General features: G+C 37.8%; 1 protein-coding gene across 4 annotated transcripts in view; it reads right to left on the bottom strand.

The window, feature by feature from the left end:
• The window catches only part of RADX (RPA1 related single stranded DNA binding protein, X-linked), a 92680-nt gene that overhangs the window by 65284 nt on the left and 12568 nt on the right, over positions 1 to 14828 (bottom strand). For all 4 annotated transcript variants that reach the window (XM_055563995.1, XM_055563996.1, XM_055563997.1 and 1 more), the window contains exons 2-3: positions 11076 to 11218; positions 8949 to 9141 (exon numbers count right to left, since the gene is read on the bottom strand). In XM_055563995.1, the coding sequence (XP_055419970.1) occupies positions 8949 to 9141; positions 11076 to 11218 (336 nt within the window). The remainder of the gene's footprint in view (positions 1 to 8948; positions 9142 to 11075; positions 11219 to 14828) is intronic.

Raw genomic sequence — 14828 nt, 5'->3', positions numbered from 1 at the left:
ATTTGGGAAGTGGTAAAAGGACTGGTGGGCTTTGGATTAATTTTGGAGCCACCCTTCTGGTCCTGTAAAGATTACATTTGTAAAACAAGGATTGTTTTGTTTTTACTTTTTTTAAAAAAAAAGAATTGTGTGGCTACCTCAATGAAACTGAAGGACTGACATACCAATTTACCTATGTTGGAAAGTTTTTCCCTTTCTAGCTTAGGGAAGAAGGCCTCTTGGGAAGGCTCAGAGGCAACACTTAGCCTCCTGTAAATCAATCTGTACCAAGGGGGAAAGAGGTGAAGGTAATAGGAAAGATAGGCTGAGGAATCCATCTCATAGTCTTGCCAGGAAGGCAGTGACCAGGGAAAAGTGGGCTCAGTGTTATGCTTGAGCCAGATGTGTCTGGTATTGCACGGAAGTTGTCTTGTTGGGGGTGGATACCCCAGTAGCCTGGTCCATTCCGTGATCCCCCTTATCCTGTCAAGGGAGTCTTCAAGCAGCAGGCACCCTAATGGCTTTTAAGTGCCTGACCTGTGCTTGCACAATTTTAATTGGCCTGGCTCTCAACTTAAGGCAGAAGGAAAGGAGAGCCTTCACTTGCTTGGGTGGCAGATACTGTGGCACAGTGGGCTGCAGGGCCTTTGGAATACACCAGAGAGTAACCCTGGCCAGAGTTCCTCAATTGCTTCCATAGCCACTAGCCTGTTCGCAGGGATTTGAGGAGAAAGAAACAAGAAAAGTAGAGGAAGCCTTACAGGAAGCAGTTAGTACCAGATGTCTATGCGTTACCAAAGTAACCAGAATAAACCAAAACCTAGCCAGCCAGAGAGTCACATTAACATGGCTTCCCAGTTCCATTAGACCTGTGACCTTTGTCCAAAAGGTCAGAGTTTTCAAAACACATACATACATACATACAAACACACAAACAGAATGTCCTAGGAAGATAAGATACAACATTTACATCTCAAAGACAGAAATGCAAGTTTCCCCCTAGAAAGCCTTTGTTAAAGTTTCAAGTTTTTGTTTTCTCCTCATTGGATCATAATGATAGGTCTACCAATCACTTAGGACTTTTCCTAGGGGACTTGGAGATGGAACCTTAGAGGAAGCAATTAGTACAAAATATCTGTGCACTCAAAGCAAACAAACCAAACCGAATCACGCCAGCAGGAAGTTACTCCAAAAAAGCAAATGGCAAAGAGATGCCCAGAAATTCAAAAAACCAAATGGCAAGAATGCCCCAAATGTGACTTCCAAGTCCCACTAAGCCTGTGACATTTGTGCAAAGCAGCACCTTACAAACTGGGTGCCCTGTCTACAGGGAGAAACCCCTGAACTGGAACTGCATCAGTTGCTCAAATGGAAAACATCAAGAGACCTCGAGGTGCACCTTGGGGGACTTATCAAAATGCTAATGGGTGTCTCAATACACCAGATGCCCTCTTTCTGATCCTCCAGTATTTAGTGTTTTCTCAAGAGTGAAAGTTAGGGATGACACAGACTAGAGAAGAGAAAATGTACTTAAGGTGAAAGAAACCTTGCCAGGGCAGCCTCTCCCCCATTCTCTGCTGCATCCTTGAAGGTCCACAGCAGAGTCTGTGGGTCAGGTGTGACTGGGCCTTTGCCCTATGGCAGAAGTCTCTGGCTTACCCACCCACCAGCTGGTCAGCACCAGTCCTGGGACACCTCCATACCAAGCAGCTGCTGCTGGTGCTAAGTCGCTTCAGTTGTGTACAACTCTGTGTGACCCCATAGACAGCAGCCCACCAGGCTCCCCCATCCCTGGGATTCTCCAGGCAAGAACACTGGAGTGGGTTGCCATTTCCTTCTCCAAGCAGCTATTCCTGCAGTAACCCAGGCCCACCCACCAGCAGGCTGGCACTAGCCATGGACCCACTTGACAATCCCATCCCTTGCCCAGGGACTGGCTCCCACCTTCCAGTGGCCAGCAGCCTCCACACAAGGTAGGGTCTGGCAGCCAACCAGGCCAGGGGCTGCCCTGCCTACCAGCATGTCCACAGTAGTCATTCACAATAGGAGGGCTCACACAACCGGCATAGGAGGCACCCCTAAGCATATAGCCCTTGTGATCCATGCTTATATGGTCAATTAATCCATGACAAAGGAGGCAAGAATGGGGAAAAACAGCCTCTTCAATAAATGACATTGGGAATATTGGACAGCTATATGCAAAAGAATCAAACTGGACTACTTTTTCACACCATATACAAAGATAAAACTCAAAATGGATTAAAGGCTTAAATGTAAGACCTAAAACCCTAAAACTTCTAAAAGTTAAAAAATAAAATAAAATTAAAAAAAAAAAAGAAAACAGAGGCCCTATGCTCTCTGACATTGGTTTAGCATATATTTTTGGATCTGTCTCCTCAGGCAAGGGAAATAAAAACAAAAATAAACAAATGTGACCACGTCAAACTTTTGCAAAGCAAAGTAAACTATCAACAAAATGAAAAGAGAGCCCATTGAAGGGAGAAGGTATTTACAAATGATAATTCAATAAGGGGTTAATATCCAAAATAGACAAAGAATTTATACAAATATTAAAGGAAAAAAAAAAAAACTAAATTAAAAGCTGGGAAGAGGACCTGAATAGATATTTATTTTTCTCAGACAACACAAAGATGTCCAATGGACATGAAAAGATGCACAACATCACTAATCATTAGGAAACTGCAAATCAAAACCATAATGAGATACCACCACACACCTGTTAGAATGGCTATCATCATAAAAGACAACAAATAACAGATGTTGGCAGGTATGTAAAGGAAAAGGGTACCTTTGTGCACTGTTGGGATTGTAAATTGATGCAGCCCCTACAGACAACAATATAGAGGTTCCTCAAAAAGTTAAAAACAGAACTACCATATGACCCAGCAATTTTACTTCTGGCTATTTACCTGAAAAAACAAAAACACTAATTCAAAAAGGTATATGCACATCAGTGTTCACTGAAGTGTCATTTACAATAGTTAAGACATGGAAGCAACCTAAATGTCCATTGACAGACTAATGGATAAAGAAGATGTGGTGTGTGTGACAAACATACACACACAGACAGACACACACACACACACACATATACACACAGTGGAATATTACTCAGCCATCAAAAATAATGAAATCTTGCTACTTGAAACATGGATGAATCTAGAGGATATTATGCTACGTGAAATAAGCTAGATAGAGAAATATAAATACCATATGGTCTCACGTATGTGCAGAATCTTAAAATAAATTCAACATACAAAACAAAAACAGACTCACAGATACACAGAATAAATCAGCTGTTGCCAGGGGTTGGGGGATGAAATAGGTGATGGGAATTAAGAGGTACAAACTTGCAGTTATATAATAAAATAAGTAAGCCAAGGGGATGTAATATACAAAATACTGCTACTGCTAAGTCACTTCAGTTGTGTCCCACTCTGTGTGACCCCATAGATGGCAGCCCACCAGGCTCTCCCATCCCTGGGATTCTCCAGGCAAGAACACTGGAGTGGGTTGCCATTTCCTTCTCCAATGCATGAAAGTGAAAAGTGAAAGCGAAGTTGCTCAGTCGTGTCCGACCCTCAGCGACCCCACGGACTGCAGCCCACCAGGCTCCTCTGTCCATGGGATTTTCCAGGCAGGAGTACTGGAGTGGGGTGCTATTGCCTTCTCCAAATATACAAAATAAGAAGTTATAATAACTTTATAAAAACATTATAATAACTTGCTTTGGAGACAGGTAGTCACTAGACTTATGGTGATCATTTTGTAATGTATGCAAATGTCAAGTCACTATGTGGGACACCTGAAACTAACATATTGTACAGCAATACAGCAACTGTGTTGTGCTGTGCCTAGCTGCTCCATTGTGTTCGACTCTTTGCAACTCCATGGACTGTAGCCAGCCAGGCTCCTCTGTCCATGGGATTCTCCAGGCAAGAATACTGGAGTGGGTTGCCATGCCTTCCTCTAGGGGATCTTCCCAACCCAGGGATAAAACCAAGATCTGCTGCATTGCAGGATTCTTTACCATCTGAGCTACTGGGGAAGCCCAAGAATACTGGAGTGGGTAGCCTATCCCTTCTCCGGGGGAACTTTCCGACCCAGGAATCAAATGGGGGTCTACTGCATTGCAGGCAGATTCTTTACCAGCTGAGCTATCCAGGAGGCCAATACATCAACTATACCTCAATAAAAAGCTCTTATGCTTTTAATGGATTTTATCTTCTCACTAGGTGGTGCAGTGGTAAAGAACTGACCTGCCAAAGCGGGTTTGATCCCTGGGTTGGGAAGATCCCCTGGAGGAGGAAATGGCAACCCACCCCAGTATTCTTGACTGGAGAATTCCAAGGACAGAGAAGCCTAGTGGGCTAGAGTCCATGGGGTCTCAAAGAATCAAGACACAACTGAGCACACAGGCACTCACGCATCCCCACATTGGCAAGGGCAGCCTGTACAACATTAAAGAGAAATAGTAATAAGAGACCATCAATGGTCCCCATTTTACAAAGGAGTGTTTCAGGACTTCCTTAGTAGTCCAGTCATTAAGATTCTGCCCTTCTGCTACAGAAGGCTCAGGTTCAATCCCTGGTTGGGGAACTAAGATCTGGTATGACACAAGGCATGCCCCCCCCACAAAAAAAAATTTTGGAGTGTTTCTAAATTTTCCCCTTAAGAGTTGTGTTTGTTTTCATTTGGTTTTGCAAACATCCTTTATCAGTTATGGAAAGTTCCTTTTCTTGGTATTTTCTTTTTAAAATTTATGTATATGTGTAAAATTTTAGCAAATGACTTTTATGGCTCTGCTAGGACAACCTTCTTTAATCTATTAATGTGGCAGTGACACTTGTCTATTTTTGTAAGTAAAATCAACTTTGCATTGCTGGAAAACAATACAGCTTAGTCACAATGTGTAATCATTTTTTTTTTTACATATAACAATTCAGTTTGCTAACCTTCAATTTTGTATATCTGTATATATGTTCATAGCTGAAGATAGCCTTTAGTTTTCCACATTCATAAAATTCTTATTTGGTTTCAATTATCAAGGTTATATTGGTAGCAAAGAATAAGTCAGAGAGTATACCTTCTTACTTTATTCTCTAATGATACATTCCTTCAATGTTTGCTAGAATTTGCTTATACAATGATACCTGCCTGGTGGGTGGGTGGTGGGTGTGTGAGTGATTATTTTAAACCTCTGATTCACTTTAATAGTTATAGAACTATCTGGGTTTCTTATTTCTTAATGTCAATATTTTTCTAAGGATTTGCTATGTAGCAAACAAAGATTAAACCAGAATGAAGATGACTGCTTTCTCATTTTGCATATTACCAAACATGTGACTACAAAATTCTCTTTTACCTTTTCACATATGAGTGAACAAAGTTTGTATTACATGGTATTACCTTGTACCTAGAAAATAGTTTGCATTTTACAAAGCACTTTCATAGCCATAGTTATTCAGTTATACTCAAGGTCCCTCCCAGCTCTAAAATGCTAGGATTTCAAATGAATTAAGAACTTCCTTCACCCCAAACCCAAAACACCTAAGGTTATTACCTCAATATGTATTATGTAATACAGTCTGAAAATCTCAAGACTTTAAAAGGTTTATCATTTGTGTATGTCAACTGAACACTATTTTGTATAAGATAGGACAGAACAATAAACAAAAAGACAATATACAAAAATCATACATTGCCAGCAAATACGTCCTTTTTTTTTACAATAGAATTTTCATCTTCACAAGCTTCCATTTATTTAGTTTCTTTAAAATTACATTAGTTTCTATAACTTACAACTATTATGTGTAAGCATGAAAAAATAAACCAAGCTAAATTACCCCAATGGTTTGTGTTCCAACATCAACACCTAGAAGGCAGTGATAGTATCACAGATCCTTATTTCTGTACTGACCAAACTGGCCCTAGTTGCATACTCTTTCTCATGTATTCTCTCATAACATTTAAACTACCCTGTTCTTATTCCTAACCCTTACTTACGTTTTCTCCAATTCAACCCATTCTCCTACTCTCCAGACCATTCACTCTTTCCTCAACTACATTTCTGTTCATTTCCTCTCCCCTTCCATTCATCCTTTTCTTACTGTTTACTGTCAGCAGTCTTTCATGTTAATGTAATTTGTTCATCTTACATATCTGTTACCTTGCTAGACTAATTATTTTTTTAAATTGGAGGATAATTGTTGTGTTGGTTTCTGCTGTACAACAACATGAGTCATCTATAAGTATACATATATCCCCTCCTTCCCGAGCCTCCTAACCACTCCTTAGGTCATCACAGAGGACCTAGTTGAGCTCCCTGTACTATACAGCAGCTTCCCACTAGCTATCTTTTTTACACAGAGTAATGTATATGTTTCAATGCTACTCTCTTAATTTGTCCTACCCTCTCTTTCCCCCGCTGTGTCCACAGGTTCTCTATCTATGTGTTAGATTAATTCTAAGGGTAGAATTCTATATTACTTATCTTTGTGTTTCCTGTGCCTACCACAGTTTACAGAACTTTTTTTTCCCTTTAAAAGATGATTAATCACACTGAGATTTTTAAAAATCATAGATCAATAGTTTTCAACCCTGGTTGTACATTAGAATCCATCTGAGGAGTTTCAGAGATACATCAATGTGTGGTCCCCTCCTCAGAATAATTATTAATAATTCAAAATCTCTGAGAGTGGGGTGGTCATGGTTCTTTAAAGCTCCTGAAATGATACTAATGTATCAGTAGTATTGAGATCCACTTATACAGGAACACTAGGCAAACTATGGCTTGTAGATGGCTGCCTGTGTTTTGCAAATAAAAGTTTTACTGTAATACAGCTATGCCCATCCATTGACATATTATCTTTGGTTGCTTTCACTCAATAAAGACAGAGCTGAGTTGTTGTGAAAGAGACTATACTGCTTATACATCCTATAATATTTACTATTCAGCTATTTGTAGAAATAGCTCACTGACCCTTGATGAAGAGGGAAAAAGTCCTGTTACTTATTAAAAAGGTGTGGGATAACAGAGACTGATGCTAACACTGATAAGTAAAACTGTTCTAAAGACTAAAAGGTGCATTTTAAACATATTCTCATTAAGGCTCTCATTTTAAAAATGATTTCTGTATTTGTAGTTATTCACTTAAAAGTAAAAATAGCTTCACCTAGTGGGCTGCCGTCTATGGGGTCGCACAGAGTTGGACACGACTGAAGCGACTTAGCAGCAGCAGCAGCATATCTTAAAAAGAGAGTTTATATTATCAAAATCTGGCCCTATAATTCTGTGTAGCAGAGGTAGCATAGAGCTCAATTCACTTTCACTGCTATGTTTTAATAACTATTTATCTACTGACCACATGCTGCCTATTGCCCACTTTCCATATGTTTTTAAGGTTTAGAAGCAGCTATTAGTACAGACTCATTTTTAGATTTGTCCACAGCCACATAGAAACTGTGATTGAAGTTAATTTTCTTTATATCAGAAAACACTGTATTTAGTAAAAAGAACATTAGGTTAGGTATCAGGAGAACTAGGTTTCAATTTTCACTATGCCAGTGATCAATTATATGACATCAACAAAGTCACTTACCTTATCTGCTATTGACAAAGAATGTCTCAATTTTTACTAAAAAGCAATTTTGTCACTTGGAGATGCATGGTTGTGGGAAAGAATTTATAAGTTGGCAGACACAATAATACACGTTTAGAATTAGCTTCCTCTTGCTAACTTTCACTACATTTTCTTAATTAAATCTCAACAGCAATCAGTTTATCTTCTCCTATGATAAAGAGTAATGCGATAATGGACTAGTCGTACCAAATTAATTAATATCTTGTTCACCCAGCCAGATTGATGTCTACCTTCAATAGCCGGTAGACACTAATACAAAATCATATGAAATTGTCCTAAATATATGTTTCGGTAAACAGTGAACAAAGGCTACATTATCTGAACATTCTTTATGTAATTAACCTTAATAGGTCTGCTAGGGAGTTCAGAATACATAGAAATACAGGTCCAATATAAAACTATGACAAACCAAAAACAGTGCTTAAAACTGTTGACTGATGTGTCCTACAATTTTGAAAAATGGAAATTCAAAGAAGTCATATCCACACCTTAAGCAATCACTTAATATATTAATTCTAATGTTCCCCAAATATTAAGGATGATGCCAAGATATCAATACTGTGATTTCAATACTAATTAGGAAGAGCCCTTTCAAGATTACAATAATTGGCAACATTTGAATACTGATCATAAGTTATATAGCATTATTATATCAACTTTAAATTTCCTAGTTTTGATAACTATACTGTGACCTGTGACTGTGTAATAGAATGTTCTTGTTCTTAGGAAATAGAGAGTAAAATATCACCAAAGTGTTTAGAGGTAAAGGGATATGTATATATGATGGCTGCCACTTACTCTCAAATGGTTCAGAGGTGAGATCTATCTATCTATCTATCTATAGTGGAGAAATGATAAAGTAAATGTTGCCAACTGCTGAATCTGTGTGAAGGGTATACAGGAGTTCTTTATACTATTCTTTCAACTTCTGTGTGTAAGTTCAAAATTATTTCAAAATAGAATGTTGACAAAAGCCCTGTGAAATGGTACCTTGAAGTAACAAAAACTATATTCAAGTCACTATTTAATATTTTAATACAAAAATGAAAGAAAAGAAAAATAAGTAAATCCAAAGTGGCACTCATTCATTAATCAATAATAAATATCTCAGATGCTTTTCCTTAATAAATGAATAAATACACTTATTAAGTGATTGCTCAAAATTTTTTTATGGATGAAGGAATTTAAAGGTTTGTCAGGTTCTAACAGCTTCAGTAATTTTTAAGTTCTTTTGACTGATATGGTACTTTACAAATTTATACAAACAAAACACTGATAAAATAACAAATTCACTGAATACTTAACCCATTGTAGAAATCAGTTTGATGTGTCGATCCACAGGAAGAGGCTGCATCCTGAATGGATAACTCTTTCTAACAGAATAATTTTGAAGCAGAAGAACTAAACCAACATGCAGACTTTTGTACCACTCAGGGCACAGGGTATTCCACATAATCACAGACACTGTGCCTGAGCTGTCAGCAACTTCCAAAAAGGTCTAGGAAAAACAAAAGTAAAAGCATATTTTACCTAATAAATGCATATTAGTTACTTTTACCTACATGGTGTTCAAATTTTATTTTTTAAGAATGAGGAAGCAAAATTATAGGAGAACCACTGAGTAATTTATGATGTAATATGAGAGACTCTGTAATGATGAAAACTTATGAATGAAGAACTTTTAGTAATGTGAGAAAATACTTAAGAAAATGTTAAATGATACAAAATGTTATATATACTATGATTCCCATTTTGTAAGAAAATTTACTATGATATATGACATGCTGCTGCTGCTAAGTCACTTCAGTCGTGTCCGACTGTGCGATCCCCATAGACAGCAGTCCATCAGGCTCCCCTGTTCCTGGAAATCTCCAGGCAAGAACATTGGAGTAGGTTGCCATTCCCTTCCCCAATGCGTGAAAGTGAAAAGTGAAAGTGAAGTCACTCAGTCGTGTCTGACTCATAGCGACCCCATGGACTGCAGCCCACCAGCTCCTCTGTCCATGGGATTTTCCAGGCAAGAGTACTGGAGTGGGGTGCCATTGCCTTCTCTGATGATATATTACATAGTCATATGTAATATATGATAGGGGACTTCCCTAGTGGCTCAGTGATAAAGAATCCACCTGCCAATGCAGGAGACACGGGTTTGATCCCTGGGTCATGAATATCCCCTGGTGAAGGAAATGGCAACACACTCCAGTATTCTTGCCTAGGAAATCCCATGGACAGAGGAGCCTGGGAGGCCACAGTTCATGGGATCACAAAGATTTGGACATGACTTGGTAACTAAATGACAACAAATACATGACAGGAATACATATATGCATAGATGTGGTATATATGACATACATATGCTATCAGAGACATATGCATTTATGAGAGATACCTACATGTATGTATATATATGATCTATACATACAAAATGGGGGAATAAAACACACTAATATTAACAGTGATTCTCACTGAATGGTAGGATTTGGGTTGATATTATTTATCAGCTTTATATATCTTTATACACTTTGCAAATTCCCTAGAAGTATGTATAACTTTTATTATAAAAGCTTAGCAAAGCACTCAAAATAATTTTTGATAATGTGGAAATACAGTAAAATGTTAAGTTTAAAAAAAATGGGACAGAAATCAGCATCATATGCACAGTCAAGATAACAGAGAAGTGTCAGATAGATTTGACAATTAAGGTCTCTATAGTGAGTGACCAGCTGAAGAAAAGAGCCAAGTTAATTGTGTTGAGAAGTAAACAGGAGGCAAGACAGTGAAAACAACTAGTGTAGACTACTTCTTCAAGGAGCTTGCCTGAAGGAGAGAGAGAATATAGGTGTCCTGATGTCAAAGATTGTTTTCCTTTTTTAAAATGGAAGACTATACTATATATCTGGGCTTCCATGGTGGCTCAGTAGTAAAGTATCTGGCTGCAATGTAGGAGATGCAGGTGACACGGGTTTGATCCCTGGGTCAAGAAGATCTCATGGAGGAGAGCATGACAACCCATTCCAGTATTCTTACCAGGAAAATTTCATGGACAGAGGACTACAGTCCATGGGGTTGCAAAGAGTCGGACACAACTGAAGCAACTGAGCATGCCCACACAGACTATATATTACTAATATTTATATGCTGGTATAGAAATCTCAGTAAAAAAGGAAAACACTGAAGATACAGAAAAAGGTGTGAAGGAGACTAGCTGGATCAAGGGAACTAAAGAGCACTAATACAGAAATAATTCCATTTTGTATAAGAAATTATACAGAAAAATACTCTGAAATATATATTTATGTTCATTATATACATTACTAAGTTGAACTTTTAACGTGTTATTTAAACATAAATTATCCTAATGAAGGTATCAGGTCTGCAAGTTATAATTTATGATTGATAAATTAACATATAACATCTTATCACTATTCATACCTGGTATGGCTCAATTATCTTTTTATTGGGTTTTCCATAGTATCGCAGTTTTGATTTATATAAGATTCTCACAAGCAATGGAGGAAAATTCTTTGTTTTAGACCAGGTCATCTCAAGGTGAGAAAGGGAAATTATTTTGGTATCTAGAATACAAAAAAGAAAAAATATGTCATAGTGATTTCAAAATTCTATTTTATTAGTTAAAAATGGTAGCCAGATCAGACCCAAAGCAACTCCTTCTCACCAGCTAAACCAGTCTATATACTTCCCACATACAAAACTTAGCAATAAACAGTAACCTTAATAATAATGGTTAAATATATATATATATGTGTATATATATACACACACACACACACACACATACCCATGATTTACTATGTTACTGGAATATAGGTAAATACCTATGCTAACTAACACATTTAGATGGAATTGTCCATCTATAATACTCTCTATCTTGTCAAACTGTGTAATTACTTCCTGGAAGACTTGGATCAAAACTTACCTTCCTTAAGAAAAAACTCAAAACCATGGAATATTTTCCCACTACTTAGCACTTATACATTTAATTTGTAGAATTTTCATGATATATTTCTTTATTGCCCCCACCTTAGTCTCATATGTGTAAGTTCAATTTTCCCCAAACATTCCAGACACGGTCCTGTATCAGGGCCTTTGCACTTGCTGTTCCCTGGGTCTGGAATGTCTTTCTCTTAGATATCTGAGTGACTTTTTCTCCTTCAAGTTTTGCTCAAAGGTCACTTTCTTAGTGATGCTAGCTCTAACCCCCCTATAGAAAACTAATCCCCTTACTTATCTCCATCCCATTTTTCTACCTACCAATGGCATTTATTACATTTTTATATGCCATATAATTTACTTGGAAATGTTTTAATCTCCAAGCCTGTTGGTAAGTGCCAAAACTGTTTAAAAGCTATTCATCATCTTTAGAAGATTAATTTGTATTTCTAATTTTATTCTTCCTTGGGCTAAGAGGGATTCCATCTGCAATTTTCTCCACATTTTGTTCTCATAGCCTACAGTCCCAGCTTTTAAAACCTGAACTGGTATTTGTTCAAACATTTCATTTACTTCTCTAAGGCATCCTCCACTTCCATTTTTATTTATATAATGTATCACCACCTCAACTTTGGTATTAAAAGTATTCTCGTAATTTGTTTTCAGTAAGAGTTTAAATGGCCTTTTATAATTACAACACTACCATTAATACCCACCCCATTTTCAGTATTAGGTATCTTGTATAAATTTCCCTCCAGATTCTCCCAAAACTACTAGTCCAGGATCACAGAGACTAGTATTTGATCTGACACAATTAAGTAATTTCCTTTTTAATATGGTGAAACAAACTGTACCTCAGCTCTGAATTATCTAGAGTGTATGTGGAACACTCTTGACCAATGAAGGCACATACACCTCCTTTACAAGTGGAATAAATTCAAAAGCTACACACTTTTATAAAACCAGAGCTGTAAGAGCTACTATTTCTGCTATAATTGAGTCCAGACAGCCATGATCAAACATCTGCCTGGAGAACATTTTCCCAGATTGGGTAAAAACAACAACAAAAAACCCTCATTAACTTCATAGAATATACATATCTCTAAAATCTAAAAAAAATTACAAGTTAAAAAGAAATTACATAGACAATGGGGAATCCATGTAAATTCATAGAAATAAGTGGATTCTTTATCAAAAGAAACAATGAAAATAATAGACTACATAGTCAATATAAAAATTAGTAAACAACGCAATAGTGTTTCTCAAACTTGGTGGTCTCAGGACCCCTTTATAGTCTTAAAAAATTACTGAAGACCTCAATGCTATGCTAAGTCACTTCAGTCGTGTCCAACTCTGTGTGACCCCATAAATGGCAGCCCACCAGGCTCCCCGTCCCTAGGATTCTCCAGGCAAGAACACTGGAGTGGGTTGCCATTTCCTTCTCCAGTGCATGAAAGTGAAAAGTAAAAGTGAAGTCGCTCAGTCACGTCCGACTCCTAGCGACCCCATGGACTGCAACCTACCAGGCTCCTCCGTCCATGGGATTTTCCAGGCAAGAGTACTGGAGTGGGGTGCCATTGCCTTCTCAATAAGCTTCTGTGTATGTGGGTAATATTTACCAATACTTATCATATTACATAGTAAAACTAAGAAATAAAAATATTTATTAATTTCTTTAAAACAAAAACAATAAATCTGTTATACATAGTAAAAAGATGTATTTTTGAAAAATGACTACATTGTTCAAAATCAAAAATGTAGTGGGAAGAGTGGTATTGTTTTACATTTTTGCAGATCTCTTTAGTATCTAGCTTAAAAGAATACAGCTGGATAAATCATATTTTCTTTGGCATTTATTCAGTCTGTTTCAATGTCCTTGACATGCAGCCTCTGGAAAACTCCACTCTATACTTCAGAAGGAGAGTTTAAAAAAAGAAAATAAAGGCTTTTATCATTCTTTATTTAAAAAAAATTTTTTTAAGTCCTTATTACTCCTTTAATTTTAATTTTTATAACCTACCATTACTTTGCAAAAAAAAGAGAGACCCTATTTTTAACGCAAACTTCATATATATATATATATATATATATATATATATATATTATAATTTTGTGACTTTTTTTTTTCTTTAATATTGTACTTTTGAAAATCCAAACTCTACTCTAGATTTTTAATCTTTGCTTTTTGGTGTTTGTTATCAATTGCGTACCTTTAAGAACCCAATCCTCAGTACCCATTTTTACTTGGGAGTGTGATTACTGGCTTGATTGCTCTCTCCCCCTTTTGACTCTCCTTTTTCTCCACCAGGTCCCCTCTATCTCCTCCCTCCCCCTTCTCTTCTCTACCTAACTCTGTGACACTTTGGGTATTCCGGGCAGTGGATAACACTTAGGTAACTGACTACTGCCTAGATCTATCTCTCTACTTTTGATTCCCCTTCTCCTCCTAGTCACCTCTGTCTCCTTCCTCCCTCTTCTCTTCTGTGTTTAACTCCATGAACATCTCTGAGTGGTCCAGACTGTGGAGCGCAGGTAAGGAAGTGATTACTGCCTAGCTTGCTCTCTCTTCTTTTGATTCCACCTCATCTCATTCGGGTCACCTCTAACTCCCTCCTCCCTCTTCTCTTCTCCATGTAACTCTGTGAATGTCTCTGGGTGTCCCTCACTGTGGAGAAACTTTTCAACTTTAACCTAGACGTTTTATCAATGGTGCTGTATAGATGGAGAAGTCTTGAGGCTACTGTAAAAATAAGACTGAAAACCGGAAGCAGGAGGCTTAAGTGCAAACCCTGAGAACACCAGAGAACTCCTGACTCCAGGGAACATTAATTGACAGGAGCTCATCAAACACCTCCATACCTACACTGAAACCAAGCACCACCCAAGGGCCAACAAGTTCCAGAGCAAGACATACCACACAAATTCTCCAGCAACACAGGAACACAGCCCTGAGCTTCAATATACAGGCTGCCCAAAGTCTCTCCAAACCCACTGACAACTCATAACTCATTACTGGACACTTCATTGCACTCCAGAAAGAATAAATCCAGCTCTACCCACCAGAACACCCGACACAAGCTTCCCTAACCAGGAAACCTTGACAAGCCACCTGTACAACCCCACCCACAGTGAGGAAACTCCACAATAAAGAGAACTCCACAAACTGCCAGAATACAGAAAGGCCACCCCAAACACAGCAATATAAACAAGATGAAGAGACAAAGGAATACCCAG

Source organism: Bubalus kerabau, chromosome X, assembly GCF_029407905.1.
Source record: "Bubalus kerabau isolate K-KA32 ecotype Philippines breed swamp buffalo chromosome X, PCC_UOA_SB_1v2, whole genome shotgun sequence".
Classification (NCBI taxonomy): domain Eukaryota; kingdom Metazoa; phylum Chordata; class Mammalia; order Artiodactyla; family Bovidae; genus Bubalus; species Bubalus kerabau.
Note: the sequence above shows the minus strand (reverse complement) of the source record. Positions and strands in the feature narration are given on the sequence as shown.